Genomic DNA, 21,009 nt, shown 5'->3' with positions numbered 1-21,009 from the left:
GAGGTAAATAATGTTTGAGTCTTGATTTTAGTGATCAGCTTAATAGCATTAGATGGATGCATTGGAGGAAGTAAATTCTCCTAAATCTTCCCAAGTATTCAAAATAGTTCTTTCTCTAAGCATACCTGAATGCATTCCTCCAGAACTGGCGTTCAAAAGATAAATCTCTGTTAGTGTAATCTTTTACAGCAGAAGTTCCTTTTAACCATACTAAACAGCTTTCTACAGCTTTCTATATAGTTAGTAGCATTAACTGTTCTCTTAATATCTCTTGACCTTGGGGATCAGTTATTAGGGACCCTTTGACAACCTGTGACTGGTTACTGTCATTTGAAGGTGCCTGTGCTACAGTTTGTATCTTTTGCGTTTGAGATGTTCAGGTAATACACAGAATTTTGCTGTCCTCAGTATGTGAGAAAACAGTTTTGTCCTTTGCTTAATTTTTAAAGCGTCTCCCCTGTTTAGACTAATCTTTCCTGTAACGGATCAAAACCCCCTCATTTATAGGTGTTTTTTTTTAATCTTTTAGCCCACAGAGAAACTGGGCTGACTTCCCCAGTTCTTGTGGGAAAAGACATTTCGATGACAACTGAAATGAAACTTGATATGTCTTAACTCCAGTCTTCAAGCATGTAATCAGCAGTTTGTGGAACGTGCTATGCCTTTTCTGTCTGTCCTAAGTTATTTCAGTTTTCTGGGCAAAAATAAGTTTGTGCAGGAATTATTTTTTTTATTGCGTTCAGATATTGGAAAAGTCTAGCTGAACACCAGTGGGTGCTGTCATGACTCTGCTGTTGGTACATTAAGTAGTCCACATTACCAGTCCTTGCTTGTGGCACATAACCATGCAGGCTAGTTTTCAGAAAAATCTCATGACCAGAGAAGCTTACCTATGGCTGTCTGGAAAATACCAACATTTTTTCCTTCAGAAGTATGTAGAACTTTTTTTTCTAAGTCTTTTGCTCTAGAAACTTTGCACTTTTCTTGTTTCACTTCTCATCTTGCCTCTGGATGCTCTTTTGGAACTGTAAACATAGAATCATAGAAGAAATCTAAATAACAAATAAATGCTGTATACATTCAATTCTTAGTCAGGTTTTTATGAATGGTTTTGAAAGATAAAGAACTACCTTTCCCTCCCCCTCCCCTCCTCCTTTTTAATAAATTATGTTAAATTATGCTTTAAAGTTTTTTGATTTTGTTCCTTCGAAACAAAAAAAGCAAATGATGAGACTAGTTTTGCCTCAGGACTTCTCAGGCTCTTGCATTTTTATTAAAAGCTTATGTTAATTTTTACTTTTTCCCCTCTGCATGTGTGGTGCTTTGTGACCCCTAAATTTAGGGGTTACTCCTCTAAGCCTTCAAAGATGGAGAGGCTTTCTTTAAAAAACTAGGAGTAATTTACTCTTGATTTTAAAATTAAAAAAAGCTAAGATACTTTCCAGCCACTTTGAAATTAATTAGTTATTGTTTAATACATCATAATGTTATTATTATATTTGTTCTGATAATTTCAGTGTTGTAAAGGTTATACATCTGAATTTTTTAAGATAACAAAACCCATATCTCAGTTCTTCCTGAATTCTAATTCTTCAAAATGTCTTCAAGTAAAGAGCAAAACTTTACTTTTCTGTACAGATTGCCCCCATTAAGTATCTCTTAAATGGTTATTATTGGACCCTTATGTACTTGGATTTTGACTTTTTAAATTTAGTTCTGTTTCTTCTGTTTTATCATAATTAGCAGAGGAGAATGTGGGTTCATTTGATACATAACAAGTATATAAAGAAAATAACCAAGATAAAAGCTAAGTTGAATGAGATAATTTAGCATAGAAAAGACTTGAAGGTGTCTAGATTAATTTTCCAGCTCATATCAAGTTGTATTAGAGATTTCTTCTAAGCTTTATGTTCTGTTAATTTTCTGTAAAGAGATTCTTTAGAAGTTAAAATATTTTTGTTGTTTGTACTGTTCATGTGTGCATGTTTGCTTGGTAACTTCTGCATGATGAAGTGGGTTCTTCCTAGCGGGACTTGTGAAACAAGTTTGGCAACATCCAGACTACTTAGGATTTTGGAATTGAGATGAGCTTCTTTTGAAAATCCATTTTTTAAAGGAAAGAAAAGGATCGGAGAGATGGGCTGGTCTTGCAGCAGTGTATTGGCTTGCAGCAAGGGGAGCTGGGAGCTGGAGCGTAGTGTAGGATCAGCTCAGTGGCTTGCCTTTAGGGAAAACAATTAGGTGTATCTTTTTTATGTGGTTTTGTCGATGTGGTTTGTTTTTCTTTGTTTTGTGTTTTGTTTTGTTTTTGTTTTTTTTTTTTTTAAGATGAACTTCAAATTGATTAATGTTTTGAATAATTGTGTCTTATCAAGAAATCAATTCTGGAGTTCTGTTTGAGTCTGGTTTCCGAGGAAACTAAAATACATATTTCTCTCGCTTCACTGTCACAGTTTTGCCAATTTAATCCAAACTTGAAAGAAGCGTAGATTCTGAAGACATTGAATTCTTGAATATTTCATAAAAATATGCAGCTGAGAAGAGGGAGAGAACTTATGAATGCCCCTTATGGGAAAAGGTTTAATGTGATCTCAGCTTGACATCGGAATCTGTCTAGGCAACGCCCTCAGTTAATAAATCCAGTGATAAATGCTATACATGCAGCTATTGAAAATAAAAATTGTCCTAGTACTTGAGCTTCTGCTTATGTGCCTGTTGCAGCTTGGGGGTTTCTGTTGGTATGGGTGATTTTTTGTTTGGTTTTTTTTTCCTTTCTGATCTGCTGTATGTTCTTTTCCTTCCAATTTTCAATGGTGTTTACTAGTGAATCACAGATACTTTCTTACCTAAATAGGTTTATCAGAGTTATCACATCAAAATGTGAAGGGCGTGGTCTGTTTTTGGTGTAACACAACGCAAGAGATGAATTATATCAGCCCAAGGAATTTTTCTGAAGAACAGGAAAATAAAGTCATAGAGAATGTTTTTTCCTCTGGATTCTAAAACTGGATGTAGCTTTGCAGTATCTGTGTTTTCACAGCACTGAGAAAAAATTCAGTGATATTTGAAGGGGAGTGGATTTGGGTCCTATCTGTATTGATTTTAGCACCTGTTTTTTACTGGTACAGAAAATGGAAGAGGGAGGATCTCTTGCAGAAATTTTGGAAGAAAATTAAAATCTTATTTGAAAATGTAATAGGAGGGTAAGAAAAGACTTCCTCACCTGTCTTAATGAATATTTAGCCAAAACCATGTAGTTCTGGTTCTTAAGTCTGGTGGTGTGAATTTTCACTTTGCTTTTTTGGAAAAACAGCTGAACTCAAGATGCTTAACATGGTGCAAGAGGAGTGTGTGTGTGTGTGCATCACAAGTTAGTGTGTATTTTCTGGCAAAAATTTTTCACTTAGTTTACCTTAAAAAATCATATTGTCCATTTTAAACAAGGCTGGAGCATTTTTTTCTGTACTGGCCTTTGCTGTTCTTAAAAAAAAGATCAGTGTCTTTTGCAATTTTGGCTGGATAGCGATCACAAAAAAAAAAAAAAGTTGGTAGACTCTAGAGAGGTTAGAGCTTACCCAGGAAGGCATGGTTGTGAGGGTGGGGGGAACTAAGAAGAGCAGCATGTGGATATTGGGAGATAGAACAGAGTGTCAGCTGTATTTCTTGCCAAATCTGATTTTTTTTCTTACTAGGGCTTCCAAGTGGTCTGTCAAGGATGACTTCCTAAAACTTATGGTATGGACCATTGAGTCCCAAATTGTGTGCTTTTAGAAGCACAGGCTACACTTGAGTGGTTTACTTATTTAACGCAAAAAGCATTTGTGTGCGTCTTGCTTTGAAATCCTGAGCACTTGCTGGTTACAGCACTGTTTTTCAGGGGACAGCTGTTTGTGGTTGGTATGTGTTATGTTTCTGTAGAAGAGAGTTTAGAAATTTAAGGATGAATATTCTGATGTGCAGGGATGCAAAAGTCTCTCACACTTCAATACTGATAAGTGGAACAGTTTTAGGTGAGTTACTACTGGCTATAAGTATGGGCTTCAGGCTCCTTCTCAGGTTTTGGATACCCGCTCATTTATGTTCCCCAACTCCTTTGTTCCAGACATTGAGAAAAGACTTATTATAATCAGTTTCTACTGTTGAGAGTGCTTTTATTTAACTTCAGACCTTGATTTCTGGCTGCTATTTTGGCTTATGCGTGCAGTGAGATAAAGGCTGAGAATTGGATGTGTTGAAATTGTCTGTGCTCCTGTGTTTACTGCAGGGACTTTGTGTCTGACCTCATGTTAGCTTCACTAGTGGCTTAAGCAGGTGAGGTTGTCCTGCTGCCAGATGGAGCTATCCCACAATTTCCTTGCATGGTAGTGAGGTTTGTTTGCTTGCGTAGGTTAGGTAAAACATACTTTGAGGAGCCTGAGTTTATTTTACTTTTTTTAAGACAGTTTTGCTTCAAAGTTTGGGAAAGGACAGAACTGTCTCCCTAGGCAGCCGTAGGGCCCAGTCAGCTTTGGTGCATGTGGGGAGGCACCACCTTTGGGGTTCAGTTTGACTACTGGGTTAAGTCAGTCTGAAGATTGTTTCCCACTTCTATACCATATGAATTACTGTTAGATTAATGTGCTCATTGCAGACTTAGTGTCCCATCTTGCCCCAGGGAAGTGCCTGCCTGTCACAGGGATGAAGGAGGGAAGCAGAAAGGTGGTAGCCAGGTTTAGTGGTCTTGGAGTCCAGCAATATAGACTGACAATAACTTGCATGAATTTTCAGTAGCCTGTTTTGTGTGTGGATAGTATCAATAGTTTAGTAAACAGAAGGAAGTTGTCTTAATGATGATTGGTACTTAAGAGAAGCACAAATTTTCCAACATAGAAGCTAGGGTAGTCACAGTATTTAAGTTCATTTGTTTGGTTGGGCTTTTTAACTACATGATATTAAAAACTGGTGCTTTTTCCAGATAACTGTTGTTGTTCTTAATGTAGCTATCATTTAAAGCTTTGTACTGAAAGCTGCAAGCTACTAGCCTGTGAATTAAACAGGTACATCTTTCTTTGAAAGAAACCTTTCGTGGGGAAATGTACAGTCTTTGACGTCAAAGACATGGCTTTGTGAAGGCCAGTTTTTACCATCAATTCTGTCCTCCCTTAATTCTAGGTAATCTTTGGAGTTCTGCATATGTGCATGAGTGTGTGTGCACATGTACGTATATGTATCTGTTTTATCTGAGCACTTTGTTGTTTCGAGTGGCAGGCTAAAGTTTGAATTTCTGGGTGACAGAAAAATGTGTTTTGGGCAAGTCTTGTTTGGGAAATGTGGTTTGATAAGAGACAGAGCAGTTCTTGTAGGGAGACTGGTTTTGTTTAGTAGTCCAACAAGCTTTGATTGTAAAGGTGGTTGCATAGGAGGCACATGAGTTTGCACTGGTGAATCTGAAAAGCAGAAATTCAATTAATAGATAGGATTCTTTTGTTTTGATATTTGTTTAGTTGATAGTCTCTAGCTGATGTTTTAAGTAGCTGATGATTTACTTAAGACCCTTGTCTCCTCTTATAGAGGATCTTATGTCTCTTCTGGATGCTGACATACATTCTGCTCACCCAAGTGTCATTATTGATGCTGATGCTATGTTTTCAGAAGATATTAGTTACTTTGGTTATCCATCCTTTCGGCGCTCATCACTTTCCAGGCTAGGCTCATCCAGAGGTAATTTTGCACCTTTTTTCTTTGTAATAAGTAGTTTGCTGTGGAAAAAGTTAGTGATAGTACGCACTGGTGGTTTAGATTCTGATTTAATGCGAAAGTAGACTGTGATATGTTGTCAAATATAGAATAGACAAATAGACTGTTACTCATTATCAAAATTATTAATTCTGAATATCAGCAGGTAAGTTCTGCAAGAACCTCAATAGTTGTGTATTTTAAATATAATTGTTGATCATTGGTGTTGCAAGGTGTTATAAAACTATTGCATGTTAAGTTTATTTTAAACAAGTACCTACTAATACAAAGATTGCATTACAAATATTTAATTTGGCTCAAAAATTAGTAACAATTGATGACATGCAGCATTCTTAATCTTTTCTCCCCTGCCTCCACCCTTTCTTTTGGGTTGCCCTTTATTCACTATTCTTTGAATTTCCTTAATTTTTCCATGACTGAAGTTACCTTTATGGAATGAGGAACTTTAGATACCAAGGAGGGAGAAGAAATCTAAATTTTACCTTTTGGAAGTGTTATTATAGTTGGATAAGGAGAACTATTGGCAGCTGATAAAAAAAACCTCGTTGAGCAGTGTTAAGGCATTTTAATTTTTTTTTTTTAAAGCATACTACACTTCAATGATTTATAACATACCATGCGGCAAATCCCTATGTTTTTGAAGCTGTTGTGCAAATGCCTAGAGTATTTTGAAACTGTTAATCCAACCTCTGCTGTGATTGTTTGTTTAGTGCAGTTTTGTTGCCTTTCATGAACATGTTTTAGAATATTAATTGCTGAACATTTAACTTTCTGTTACAAAATTATTAGTTAGGAGTCAGTGTGATGTTTGCTAGAAAATAAGTACAGTACTTTATGGAATATATCTGTGAGACAAGCTGTTGTGTTTTGCTTATGTAAAAACTTTCCCATTTGTCTAATACAGCAAAAGACCCAAGACTTGGTGTAATTGTTGAAACTATGGTAGTATAATAATGTGGTCATCTCGTACATCTAATTCCACTTGATTTTTGTGAGCATAAGTGAAGTACTTAATAGGTTGAACGCATTATTTGCATGTACAAGTATTCAACATCTGACGTAACTCCTTCTAAATTCCTCCTTTTTTTTCCTTTCCTAAGGTTATTCTATATAAGACGTTACCACGAATTTTATAATCCTTATTTTCCATGCATAGTTGACTCTTGGAAAGTTAGTTTGATTACGTGATTTAAAAAATTTATCTGCATGAGAGAACTGCAGAGTACTGGCTTTAGACAGTTTGTAGGCCAATTGGAGGGGAAGCATTTTGGTAAGGAACATTTTCCTACGAGGATCCTTTTTAAAACTTGTCTGACTCTTGAAAAGTTTTCATTTGATCTACTCAGAACAGATACACTTTAATTTATTAAATCCAGTCCTGTGGATGTTGCTTTAAACAAAAGGGGTTGGATTATCAAATGTATACAAGAGCTTTTTTTAATGCTTGCTCTCTTTAACCTTTTCAAATTACTGGGTTTTTTTGGGAAAGTTCTTGTGAAACTCTCTAATAAATACTCTTTTTTGGTTTGCATAAAAAAAATCTAAGAGATTATATAGGCTTAGATTTTTGTTGTTACTGCATTGATAAAACGATACTACAAAACTGCATATTGTACTATAAAACTTTAAATTGCAATGTTAAATGTATTTGGCCTCATGATTTAAGTGAAATGCTTTAGCATTTTTTAACAGTGCAGAAAGCTGTAAGACTTCTTTATTTCTAGCATATTTTTATGTTTAGTAATTCTAAAGTACATATGCTTGAAAAGGTTAATATTTTGAATGTTGCATGTCAGGACTATTTTTAATCTGTGTGAGTAGATTTAACTGCTGTTAGTTGCATCCTGAAGGGTCTTTACTAGAGAGTGGCTTACTTTTATCCCACTGGTGTGACCCAATTGCATACCAGTTCTCCTTCTTCCCTTAGAGAGAGACTCTGAGCTGTTGCGTGAACGTGAGTCCGTTTTACGTTTGCGTGAACGAAGGTGGCTTGATGGAGCCTCATTTGATAATGAAAGAGGCTCTACAAGTAAGGAAGGGGAACCAAACCTGGACAAGAAGAATACACCTGTTCAAAGTCCCGTTTCTTTAGGAGAAGACTTGCAGTGGTGGCCAGATAAGGTATTGACAATTATGTACTTTTTTATTTGCATGCTGTGTAATGGAACTGTTTGTTTCTTTTCCAAATAAATACTTTGTTTCCTTTTTGAATATTGCATGTCACTTTATGTGATATAATGTAATATAATAAAGCATATGACTTATTATGCACATAGGAAAAACTATGAATAAGTAGTTATACCCTTAGCACTGTACTTCTGTTATTACTGTTTTAAGTTTCTTCTCCATGTGTACTTCTTTAGATCATAATGTTTGGGGTTTTTCTTTTCTCTTCATTTATTACTTAGGTTCTCAAAGCATTTAACAGGCAATAGAGGAGACTCATGAAACAATTTAAACTATCCTTTGTCAAGGAAACCTTTTTTTATTAGCATTATTATTCCCAGAGGTATTGCCAGTTTGAGTGGATCAGCCTTTTAAGCAGCAATAGTGAAAGTTTACATTTATTTTCGGTTGTGTTTTGAGTTGACCAGTAGCTTAAATGAGTATTGGTTGCTCCTTCAGAATCCTTTGGCTTTGATTAGCTGGTGTTCTTTTAACCCTAATTCCATTTTTCAAGGCAAGACATAATTCCCACATGAGCTACAACAATAATAGGAACACCAGCTATGTGTTAATAACTGGGTATCTGTAGTAGCTTTCTTTATGAGTTACCTAGGTGCGTGGGTTTTTTCTTAAAGACATTTCCCCAAACAAGCCAGCTGAAAACACAAAAAGTGATAATCTATGATTATTAGACCAAATTTTAGAATTGTTGGGAATCATAGAATTGTTTGGTTGGAAAAGAGCTTTGAGGTCATTGAGTCCAACCATTCCTACATTTTAAGGACTTGGTGTGGCTTTCTAGTGTTTCCATTTCTGTCTGTCTGCAGTATCTGAAGTTGCTATTCTGCAACTTCATCTTTACCATGCTTTCTTTTTCAATGTTTCTTTTCCTTTCAGACTAAATATAGATAGAGAACGTGAAGAGGGAGGTGAATTTAGAGGCTTATTTCAGCTCACCTTGAGTCACTCTCATCTTCATTCTGACATTCAAACTGAGAAATGAAGACACCTAATAGTTGCTGCCCCAGCTGGACCTTTAATGATTGAAGTGTGGGTTTATATTTTTTCAGCCAGCAACATTGAACTTCTGTATCAGTGATAATCAGCAGCTTTTGTCCCTCTTGCTTTGTCATAATGATAGAATGAGATAGTGTCATCTAGCTTGGGTAGAGAGAAACCTCAGGGGTTTTAGCATCAAAGAATAGTTTAGATTTAGAATGCTAACTTATCTTTTATTTCCACTGCTTTGTTTTGGTAACGTTGTTATAACCATTGTTACTGTTCTGTTTTGCTTCTTTTTTGTTTTTTTTGTTTTTTGGGGTTTTTTTGTCCTTGTTTTATACTGCTTCAGGAATGTTTTTCCTGTTAAGCCCATTCATTTCTTTGGCTCTGAAACTTAGTTACTAAAGTAGGTGTTCTTTTTTTCCTGGATGGAGTTTTTTTATTTGCAAGCCCAACAGATCCTGCCCTAGGACAGTTGTTGCAGGCTTTTCTTGGGCATCTTTTATGGAATTAATCTGCTGTGGTATCTAATGGGATGCTTGCTCACTTTTAATATACTGAATTTCCAAGGTCCTGTTTGCATATGCACTCATACAAACCTCAGCTTCCTGTTAAATGAACGTATTTTACTGCAAAGGCCTTTCATCTTATCCAGAAATAGTTAAACTTTTCATCCTATCCTTCAGCTGAAAATTTGTAATAAATTGTTCTGCCTATTTCTTGCTGTAGCCCCACCCTGAAACTTTGGTAGTGGTATTTTCCAAGAGAAATCTTTCAAGGTGAATTGTGAGGGAGGTGATGTAGCTGAAAGGCCAGTTCAGATGTTTCTTCCATTTTGAACATTGAACAAGGCTAGGGAAGAGACTTGAGTAGGTGAAGCATTACTACAAAATAATCAGTCTTGTTTGCAAATATTTTTCCTTCATTTCTGATTATTTTCATTTTTAGCATTTGAAACCAAACTTTAGTAGTTCATTATGAGAATGATTAACTTGGGTGTATGGTAGGTAGAGTGTCAGCTTGAGAGGAATGGAAGAAACTTTTGGAAAGCTGAGAGCGTTTTGCCCACAGTCTGTGACTGATGATGATGAGACCTGTTGCATAGGTACTGAGTTTTCTCCACCAAATTAGAGAAATCAGCTGTTGGAGAATTCAAGTCAATGAGTGAATCCTTTGAAAGCTCAGATCTTGTTGGACTGTGGTACTTTTAAGTCTACACTGCCACATACCAATGTTGTGCCATGTGTATCAGTGTCATTCTAAGGCATGACAAGTATGGCTCTTTTTTTCCTGCTAGGCTATAGTTAGGTGCAAGCTTAGATTTTTATCTTATTCAAGTAGATATATTCTGTTTAGTTAATGAGCTATCAAGATTTTGTCATCATTCTGCATAATTTTCAAGTATGTAGTTTCTCTGGCTTGAAGTCAGAGCTTATAGGTGAACACAGAAGGCTCTGTTTACAGAGCTAGAGCTGTCGTCTTCTTCATGCATGTTTGTGCTGTTAGTCTTTTGAATAGCCTATGGAGGTGTATGTAGCATTCGTTAGTCCTGATTTTTATATCACAACTGTTTTGATGGAATGGAGAGAAAAATCTTTAACGGCTGGTGTCTTTGGTGATGAGCTTGTGGCATAAAACATTTTATAAAAAGTTGTAGAACATATTAGCAAGATTAAAAGTCATAATGATACTCTTGTGGAGGAAAAATTAATTGCTTTCCATACTTAACTGTGAGGCATTAGGCCGGATAACTTCTGGAGATTCATTTATGGTGATAAAGTAGAGATGCATCTCATTAGATTACTGTAGGTTCTGATGGCAATTCTTTCTTGGAATGTGCAACATTTATACAATAGTGAGGATTAATCATGACACGGATTAGCATGCATGCTACTTGTGTGCTGTGTTAGTAGATGCCCACCCAGAATGAAATAATTCTCTCATGATTTAACTATTTCTAGGTCTTGTTATCAGGATATAAATGGCAATTGCTTGTGATTTGCTTCTGTCCTTTCCTGCTGCCTTATTTCTCTTCTTTTCCAAAATATTTATGAGTGTTTTGAGCTATTGCTAAGAGAGCTACTTAGTCCTGCATTATTCAAGGATATGCTTGCACCTTTTTAAATGTGCACTTCTGGGCATGAAAATAGTTAAAAATAGTGCAAATCCAGATTTATGGAACTAAAACTGTTTCCACCAGTAAAATTCTGTAGCTGAAAAAAAGGCTCTTAATTTAGGGGACAAATAGATGTACTGGATAGTGGGCTTCTTTAGTATTCTCCGAGTTCAGTTTCCCATCAGATGGCTGATGGGTGTGGTGTGTTGTAATCCGGGAGGGGCAGCTAAGGATATTGATTGGGGAGATTACTACAGAGAAGACTAGTTATCATATACCTGTCTCTCAGACTTACAGCTGTAGAAAACAGCATTTGATTTTATGCTATTTTAAGTTGTGGTTTCAGTTTTTAAAAGTTGTATTCTTTGCTAAGTAGAAGGGAACTTTTAATTGTTACCAGTAAAGAAATTTGGAAAGAACATGGCTGTCCTATATCTATACTTTCTGAGGAGCAGTAAATGGATGGGCCTTACAAATGTCTGTCAGTAAACTGAGTGAATTTTCTGAAATCACTCAAATTTACAGTTCTCTAGTTAGAGAGTTCTTTCTAGGCAAGGGAGAACAGGAACTTGGAAAAAGTGAGATTGTAACTGTTGCATAGTTTATGCAACATGGATACATAAACAAATCTAAAGCCAGGAAAATAGCCCTGTGAGATTTGGGCAAGGTACAGGATGAAGCAAAGAGGGCAAATAAGTAGAAAGATGCCATATGAGTTTTAATAAAATGTTAAAAGGAAAGAAAAGAGAGAATAACCCATAATTAGAAGATTTTCCAGCATATCAGGTCATGATGATACATCAATATGACATTTAGCATGCAGATTTTTTTTCAAAAAACTTGATCTTGTTTGCAGTTATGCATTTGCTTTCAGAAGTGAAGACTTTTCAGAAGTGCTTAGTTGATGAGATAGTGAATTTGATAATGGATTTGTCACGTAGTTGGAATTATACTCTTTATGAGTATATTTAGGAATGAGATTAGGTTGCTTTTTTGTTCATTTGTAAAAGCTAGAATTTTAAAGCGAAACACTTTAAATGCCAGCCATCAAGAGGCCTTGCCATCTTTAATTAATAGAATATTGTAGAAGCCCTTAATAAACTGTTCAAGTCTATTGCTGTGCACGTGTTATTGCTAAGCTTCAGGAAAATATCATCTGTATCTTTCCTCCCTCACTCTGTTAGCAGAAATAGTGCTTGTTTGTGTGTGTGTGTGTGTGTGTGTGTGTGTGCACTGAGCTTGAGACAAGCTGGATGTACCTTTACTTTCAAGTTCAATGTTAATTGGAATTCTGAAAAATACTTAACAGTTACAAATAAAATTTTTGCACTTATTTGCTGTATTAAAATCTTGATCTGTGGGTTTTACAATATTGCTGTCTTAGACTTTGTGTTTCTGTGTTTGTAGGATGGAACAAAGTTTATTTCTATTGGAGCACTGTATTCTGAGCTTGTGGCTGTTAGCAGTAAAGGAGAACTTTATCAGTGGAAGTGGAGTGAATCAGAACCTTACAGAAATGCACAGGTACCATACACCTTTAAACACTTGCCTTCAGAAAGCTTACCATCTTTAAATGCTTACCTTTATATGCTTTGAATATCTAAAATATTTTTTTGTTTCCAAAGAATCCTTCGCTACATCATCCACGAGCCATGTTCTTGGGATTAACCAATGAAAAGATAGTGCTTCTTTCTGCAAATAGTATTAGAGCAACTGTTGCCACTGAAAATAACAAGGTATGAGATGTGCACTGGTTGCGGAATTTAACAAAGCTGACTTTTTTAGTTACTTGCAGTATATTGTAGAGAAGTTGATTATTCAGCTTCATGGGTAGTAGAAAGTACTTCACTCATTCTTTCATTACATTTCTTTTCCTCTACACAGATGAAACAGAATGAAACAGAAACCCACCTGGTGTTCTGTAAAAAATGCTAGAATATATCTGCCAGATATTTCTTTTTACAGCTGAAACAGTTAAAAGAGATCTGTTTTACCTGATTATCCAAAATACTTGAATTTTTGCTGTTAGAGTAGAAATTTAAGAATGAAGAAGCTTGCTAGCGTTCTGTATTTATTTATTAAAAATACTAACAGCATCGAGGCTTTCTGTGCTGTGAAGTAAGTTATCTAAATATACTTTTCTGCCCAGGTAAAAGTGAACTTGAAACTGCTTTGGTAAAGTATGTGCACTTCTTAAGTATTTTTATGACACCTCTCTATTTTTTTTTTAATCCTTTTTATTTTAGTTAGGGACTGGAAATAGAGGAAAAAGAAATCCAGACAAGCTCTTTTCTAGGAAAAGAGGTTGTGATAGGGCCTAAGATTCCAAATGGAATCATTATTTGCTTTCTGTCTTGTGAGGTTTTATTTTGTTTTGTTTTTTTTTTTCCTTTCAAAAACATTAAGTATTAAATTAAAGGTGCAACTCTTCTTTTTTTTTTTCCCTCTCTACTTTCCCTCTTCCTTTTTTCCCTTCTCCCTTAGGTTGCTACGTGGGTAGATGAAACTTTAAGCTCCGTAGCTTCTAAATTAGAACACGCTGCGCAGACATACTCGGAGCTTCAGGGAGAACGCATTGTTTCTTTACATTGTTGTGCTCTTTATACATGTGCTCAACTAGAGAACAACTTGTATTGGTGGTAAGTAGTGATGTGCATATGTACGGAAGTGTAGATCCATGCTGTGTCTTCATGTCCTCAGCTCTGAGAAGCATTGCAAAACTCCTAAACCACAGTTGTTCCGAGTTCTGTAACCCTGTGCTTGAGCTGAGATGCCCTTTTTAAAGTACATTTATTGTTGTCTTTAATGCTTAGAGCTTTTGGATCCGGTTATAACATCTTTAAGAGAATGAAGTTATTCTTTTAGGAGATGTGTATAAATGCTTTAGCATTCAGAGTGTATCATTACTACACAGAATCAGGGAATAACTTTCCTTATGCCTTTCAATCCTTTTTCCATTTATAAATATGGAACAAACTTACCTGTATATGAGGTCTGCATTTTTCTGTCACACTCTGTTAGGAAAATTTGACCTGTTAGTTTGTGATCCACATCTTAAAGGAGAAATAACATCAGATTCTCCATCTGGAGCTTGTCGTTAAAATATAACATGTTTAAACATTGTAAAATATGAAATGTTAGTTAGACTACTTTAAGAATTTCATAATTAAGAAGCTTATGTTTTGAAAAATAAACAAACATAAAAAATTATGCTCCCCAAGGAGCTCCAAGATTAATATTCAGTGAATTTGCCCAGATTAGAAATTACTAATATGTTGTCAGGGTACGTTATTTTTGTCAGTGTGTCAGGAGTCATTTCATTACATATCATGCCCAAAGCTCAAGTAGTTTTTAGTTATGGATGAGTTGACTACTTGATGAGCTGGAAATCAGAGCACTGAAAACTGATTCTGTAAAATTGCTTTCTCATTAAATTTTAACAACTTGAAAATATTTAAGTAGAATTGCAGCTAGACTTGTAAACTTAAACACAGTTGTATTTTATTCTAACTTCTAGTCCCAAATTTCAAAATTACAGCTCTTGACCATTTCATTATGTCATGGGTGACATACCTCAGAGCAATTACTCTTAGTAAGCTCTAACTTTGGAGATACCTGGCTATTAGAACCTGCCATTTTTGCTGCTTTTAGAATATTTGGTGTGATGTATAAAAGGACTTACTGCTTTCGAAGATTACAAGTAAATGTTAATTTATTAATTAACCAACGTGTCCTTTCTGAGAGGGGTCAAATGTCAGCAGTGGTGATTTTATGTTAATCAGGTTTATGTAGACAGAAGCTTCTGTCACTGTTGATATTCTTAGTTACAGTGGTCTGTAATACATTAGACAAGATTTCAGTTCCCACTGTTGCACAGGACTGATGATTTTCATGTTTTACTTAACATGAATTATAGAATCATCCAACCATACCTGTCTACTACTAAATCATGTCCCCAGGCACCTCATCTGCCTGGTTTTTAAACACTTCCAGGGATGGTGACTCAACCACCTCCTTGGGCAGCCAGTTCCAGTGCCCGATGGCCCTTTCTGTGAAGAAATTTTTCCTAATGTCCAATATAAACTTCTCCTTGATGCCATTCCCTCTTGTCCTGTCACCCATCACTTGGGAGAAGAGACCAACACCCATCTCTCCACAACATCCTTTTGGGTAGTTGTAGAGAGCAATGAGGTGTCCTCTCAGCCTCCTCTTCTCAAGGCTAAACAACCCCCAGTTCCCTGAGCCACTCCTTGTAAGGCTTATTCTCCAGCCGCTTCGCCAGTTTCATTGCTTTTCTCTGGACACGATCCAGGACCTCAGTGTCTTTCTTATAGTGAGGGGCCCAAAACTGAACACAGTATTCGAGGTGCAGCCTTACCAGTGAACAGTACAGGGACACAACTACTTCCCTGGTCCTCCTGGGAGGAAGGAGGTTTTCAAATAAAAACATCTTATTCTATAACCCACTGGCTAAAACATTAAATATCAAAATAATAAGCATGTTTAACTGTGGATGTAGGTGTTATTTTCATTTAAACTGGGTGGATCCAATTACAAGAGAAGTGTCCTTTTTTTCCCCTCTCACAGCTGAAGTCTGCTCTTAGAGTCCTAGACTCCTTCAACCATGTCCCCAAAGAGAAAGGGAGGCATTTAGAATTACAAATAAAAAAACTTATCTCTTCCCTAGTAACTGCAAAGTCTAGAAGTTATCACCAGTCATGGGAAATACAGGCTCAAAGTTCAGAGGGGACAACCCACAGCTTGAAAGCTATGACTGCAGTGTACTGTCTGGGACAGAAGGCTTGCAGTATTTTTGACTAGAGGGAAAGCAGTTTGGCAGTTACATATAATATGTATTCTTCCCTTCATCTTTCTCCTAATAAACTGGCCAGTTGAGATTAATTTGGGAAGTGAGGGTGAATACAAGAAAATGTCATTTCTGCAGTGCTTTGAGATGTTGGAGAAGGTGGCACAGAGACTTGTATGTTTGGCCATGACTACATTAAGCAGAATAAACTGTTCAAAGTTATAAACTAAGCGTTTCTTTCGTAGCCTTTTTTAAAATAGCATGTGTTTTTCCACAGGGGTGTAGTTCCTTTCAGCCAAAGGAAGAAAATGCTAGAAAAGGCCAGAGCGAAAAATAAAAAGCCGAAATCTAGTGCTGGTATCTCCTCTATGCCAAACATAACCGTTGGAACCCAGGCAAGTGGAACTGTCACAAGTGCATTTTTACAGTGCTACATGATGAGCTTACAGCCTGCTCTTAAAAAAACCCAAACCCAGCAATTACAGTTCTCTTCTTGTTATGCACAAAAGTTGTATCAACAGTATAGAATTAAAATAGTATGTTTTAGTTATATGATAGTAAATTGATGTGTCCTGTTCATGTTGTTATTGTTTTGCAAATATGATTTTTGCTGCAAACATGGAGAGGCAACCTTTACTCATACAAAATATTTGTTTTAACTTACTTAACTGTGTTTTGAGAGAAACTACATTTAGAAATACAATTCTCAATGGAGCTCATAGCTTTGTAAATGATTTGATGTTTTAAGTGCCTGCAATATTAGAGTCTGGTTTTGATTTCTGTATGCAATGGGATAGGCCTTTGGTTTGAAGCCTTTACTAAGCAGGCTAATAGCTGATACAGAGCTATAGGATTCATTTTGTGATTAGTATTAGAACTAGTGTGAGACAAAGCAGCTCCTTCCTAGGGAACTCATTTCTTTTGGTTCCCAATCTATTCTAATAATCCCTGGGATGAGTCTTTGTTATTAGATGAATTGTTCTTTTTGTGGTTGAGCATCTAATACTACGTATTAAATGGTTGCACTGCTAAAGCTGTTGCTTTCAGCTGTGAATTGCACAACAGCCTCTTTTTTCCTAGCAAAGTGCGTAGTACATCATGCTGACTTCCCTCTCCATCTAGTTCCATAAGTTTTCTAATTTTTTTGACTGCTGGATATATCACCAAGAAAATGCATGCATATGCGATTTCTCTCAGTATAGCACATGGTTCTTATAGAAATAAATATTTCTGTCGGTAGGTGTGTTTGAGAAATAACCCCCTCTATCATGCTGGAGCAGTTGCTTTTTCAATCAGTGCTGGAATTCCCAAAGTAGGTGTGTTAATGGAATCTGTTTGGAACATGAATGACAGCTGTCGATTTCAGCTTCGGTCACCTGAGAGCTTGAAAAGCATGGAGAAAGCTAGCAAAACTACAGAGGCAAAGTAAGTGTTGAGATCACACATGTATACACACAGAGAACGTTTATTTGATTTTCTCTTGAACTGGTGATTGATTAAAAATGGAAAAGAAGGAAGGTCAGGTTTTTATCAGTTTGAACTTTTGCCTTCTTTATAAGTTTCTAACCTTCTTATAAACTTTGCAAAATGTCCAGAAATCCTCATGTCAGGGCAGGATCTCATCTGTGTGAAAACACTATGGAAATGTGAAACGCAGAAGGAATATTAAATGAAGAACTTCCTGCAGTGTTTCATAGAGTCTCAAGATTTTAAATTTGAATAATTTTAAAATGGTTTCTTATGGAACTGTTTCCAGGCCCTTCTTCATTGCATTGAGAGACCTGTTTCAGCCCCTTCATGGTTTGAAAAAAGTCATTTGGCTTACAATTGCCAGTTAAATGTTTTTTAAAATAGCTTGAGGAAGTTTAGTGGTTCTAGAGTTTCACGTTACTGTAAAGATCTAGTAATGCTTCTTCTCTTCAAATGAAGTGCATCTAAGGATATTTAATTTCTGTAATATTACATGTATGTTCAGTTAATGTTGTAAAGCTAATACCTTATTAAGCAGCTTCACATGATTCCTAACATTGGACGTGTAGCCTTGTCAGTTAGGATGGTTGTTCGCAAGTGTGGCATTATTTCGTTAAAGTACTGTGAAAGCAACGTGGCTGGGACACACTGACGCTTTGTCCATTGTCACAGCAAAGATTCACCCTTTTTATTACTTCATTCTAAGTAACACCTTTTATTCTAGACCTGAAAGCAAACAGGAACCGGTGAAAACTGAGATGGGTCCTCCACCATCCCCAGCTTCCACTTGTAGTGATGCATCTTCAATAGCAAGCAGTGCATCAATGCCATATAGTAAGTAATGTGTAGCTCATAGTAACATAAAATGTTTGTGTAGTTAAGAAGTTTTCATAAAATGCAATTCTACAAAGATTATGCGCTTATTTCAGAATATCTTTTGTTCTTTTAGTCTTAACTTCAATATGTGTAAAGGCTTTTGTAATAGACTTTAGTTAATCAGTTAATTGTCAGTGTTAAATTGAAATATATTTGTATGAGTGGATACTGCTTGATTTAAGGTGGATCTAAACATGCATAACGGTTCTCAGAATCAGAAATATCTTTCAGGAGGTAATCAAGAGGATGTCTGAAGATAAAGTTGTTTATATTTAATTGTGATGTCATAGTGAATTTCTTTACAGCCCAGAATTTGAACTTGTTTTTCAAAATTCTTGTCGAGATTAAGCTGTTCTTGTACAGCTTACCTAGTGAGTGAACTTCAGTGCATAAAGTGGTAGTTCAGGAGTGGCCATCTATTACATAAAATATCTAAACTAGACAGTGGGATAAGTTTCATAGTACACATTGTTCTTGGACTTGAAAAGGCAGCATTAGAATCCATGCAACTGACCTCTTGAGCATTTTTTCCCTCCATTTAAAGGTATACATTTATAAAGGGTTAATTACAATGCCATCATTTGAAGAAATCATCTCTCTGATCCTGTTTCTTCAAATTATTCACGTACTGCAGTTTTAAGAAGTATTCACCTAGAGAATTAAATGACCTCATTTGGTGACCGAGAATCTTGTGTACTCGGATCTTCAGTGCTTATTAACTTTACTAGTAGAATATTTTACTGTTGATTTCTTCTCTTCTGCAATTCTTTCTACTGTAATTTTTCACTGACTGTAACTTTGCTTGGGGTTTTGAACTAGTGTTTGTAGTTAACTTCACAGCTTAGAAGTTCTACTTCTTTAAGTATGTTGATAGTATTAATTACACTATATACTCAATTCAGGAGATTAAAGATTCTTGACAGTATTAATTTAGGCATGTTGCATATTGAAATTTGATCCTGAGTATGCTACAGTTACTGTTCAGATAACATCTTTGCAGCAAATCTAACTGTATTGCAATTGTGTTAGCCCAAATAACTATCCTCTGCTTCATTTGCTACTCTTCTAGCTGTTTATCAAGAAATCCATATGTAGTAGACAAGCAGATTTTTTTGTAACAGTGATACAAAGCACTGCAGCAGGGCTGAATGAAGGGACTTAAAATGTCAGCCTTATTAATTACAACGTGAATAGCTGAGCCTTGCCCAAGCAATTTCTTGTGTTGTAATTATATTGCATAAATGTCTACAAAAATTGGTTTGTTTATCAGATAGGCTTTATTAGTGCTAATTTCATAGAAAAACATGAAAGTGGCATGGGATGCTGCTAGGTAGCTCTGACTTCAGGTGGTTTTAAAGTCAGGTTCTTATTAACATGTGAATTTCTAGATTTGACTGTTGGTAATCTTTTCTTGGGGAAAGGTTTGTTGTTTACTGAACATTGCATTTTGATGCTTTGATTAGATGTTTTAAGTCTTTTATTGGGTTGTTACTTTTTTGTCTCAGAGCGACGCCGATCTACTCCTGCCCCAAAAGAGGAGGAGAAAGTGAATGAAGAGCAGTGGTCTCTGAGGGAAGTTGTGTTTGTGGAAGACGTTAAGAATGTTCCTGTTGGCAAGGTTTGTCTAAAATACGCTGTCTCCTAATCTTTATGGAGGGAGGAAAGAAAGATTTTCCTTTTAGATAAGCGAATCATAGTTTTGGGGATACTTGAGAACGTTTCTGACCAGTATGACTTCTATTGTGTTTTTATTTGTCCAGTGATAGTAATAGACTGAATGTGTTGTGACTAAAATGTGCTGAATCTTGAAGAACACCATTCTGGTACTTTAAGTTGAAGCACAGTACTGAGAAAAGCAGATGTGTTTTCATACAAGAAGTTATTTTGGGGGACTTGAGAAATAGTTCCCGGTGAGATTGTGAATTGTGAACAGTTGCATGTGTTATCACTGACTTTTACATACACATCAACTGACGTTTAGTTGAATCTCATTTTCTGGCAACTAAAGAACGGAAATATTTTGGTTAGAAATGATTAATTATAGGCATTAACACAGCTATTAAGTTATTTGGTTTTTTTACTCCCAGAAAATCTCTTTATTTGATCATTTATTATTTTAATTTTCTCTCTAGTAAGCCATTTGCTTTGACTGTGCTGTAGAGGAATATATTTTGTTTCTTGTCTGGCATTGTTGTGCGATGTTAGGAGAGATTAGGTCATCTAGACAGTGCTTTGCTCTGTTTTTCAAAAATGAGAGATCCAGGAAAGCCATTAAATTTTCCATAAAATGGAAAGATTGGATTGCTTTCTACTCGATGCATAGAAGATCAAAAAAAGTTAAAAGTTACCAGAAGAAATAACTGTCCAACAGAAGGCAGTTGGGTTTAGTCAGTTTTTATGCAGGAATGGAAGGCTTGCCTTGAGCAGTATCTTTGAAAGAAGGAGACCCACAAGGAATTTTCATTATCAAGTTTAGGTCATTTCTGTGAAAGGATGTATGGAACAACTTCATTCATTGAAATGTGTCAGTTTCTGTCAGTGAGTTTTTGAGATGCAGTTGAAGTCACTGAAATCATTGCTTCTCCTACCGGCATTGGGAAAGCCTCTGTTGTCCTTGTCTGTCCTTTCTGGTTTAGATCCTAAGATTTTCAGGACAGAGAATGTTGTATTATTTCTGTATACAGTTGTAAAGGGCCTGTGTACTGTGTCAAGCGCTACTAAGAGTTTGAATTTTTATATGTTGATACTTTTGCTGAAATGCTAAAACCAGTAAGCAGGCTGTCTTCTGAATAGTTATTGGTGCTGAGTCTACTCTATAGCAGTAGTTTATGGCAAG

General features: G+C 36.0%; 1 protein-coding gene across 11 annotated transcripts in view; it reads left to right on the top strand.

Moving 5' to 3' along the window:
• UBR5 (ubiquitin protein ligase E3 component n-recognin 5) overlaps positions 1-21,009 on the top strand; it is a 91,947-nt gene that overhangs the window by 26,031 nt on the left and 44,907 nt on the right. For 10 of the 11 annotated variants that reach the window (XM_069854454.1, XM_069854459.1, XM_069854450.1 and 7 more), the window contains exons 8-16: positions 5,551-5,700; positions 7,646-7,857; positions 12,428-12,544; positions 12,646-12,756; positions 13,505-13,659; positions 16,105-16,222; positions 17,068-17,252; positions 18,022-18,131; positions 19,679-19,791. In XM_069854454.1, the coding sequence (XP_069710555.1) occupies positions 5,551-5,700; positions 7,646-7,857; positions 12,428-12,544; positions 12,646-12,756; positions 13,505-13,659; positions 16,105-16,222; positions 17,068-17,252; positions 18,022-18,131; positions 19,679-19,791 (1,271 nt within the window). The remainder of the gene's footprint in view (positions 1-5,550; positions 5,701-7,645; positions 7,858-12,427; positions 12,545-12,645; positions 12,757-13,504; positions 13,660-16,104; positions 16,223-17,067; positions 17,253-18,021; positions 18,132-19,678; positions 19,792-21,009) is intronic. The other variant, XM_069854458.1, reaches the window with a different exon arrangement.

This window comes from Phaenicophaeus curvirostris, chromosome 3 (genome assembly GCF_032191515.1).
Source record: "Phaenicophaeus curvirostris isolate KB17595 chromosome 3, BPBGC_Pcur_1.0, whole genome shotgun sequence".
Taxonomy (NCBI): domain Eukaryota; kingdom Metazoa; phylum Chordata; class Aves; order Cuculiformes; family Cuculidae; genus Phaenicophaeus; species Phaenicophaeus curvirostris.
This window is presented reverse-complemented; position numbering and strand designations above follow the sequence as displayed.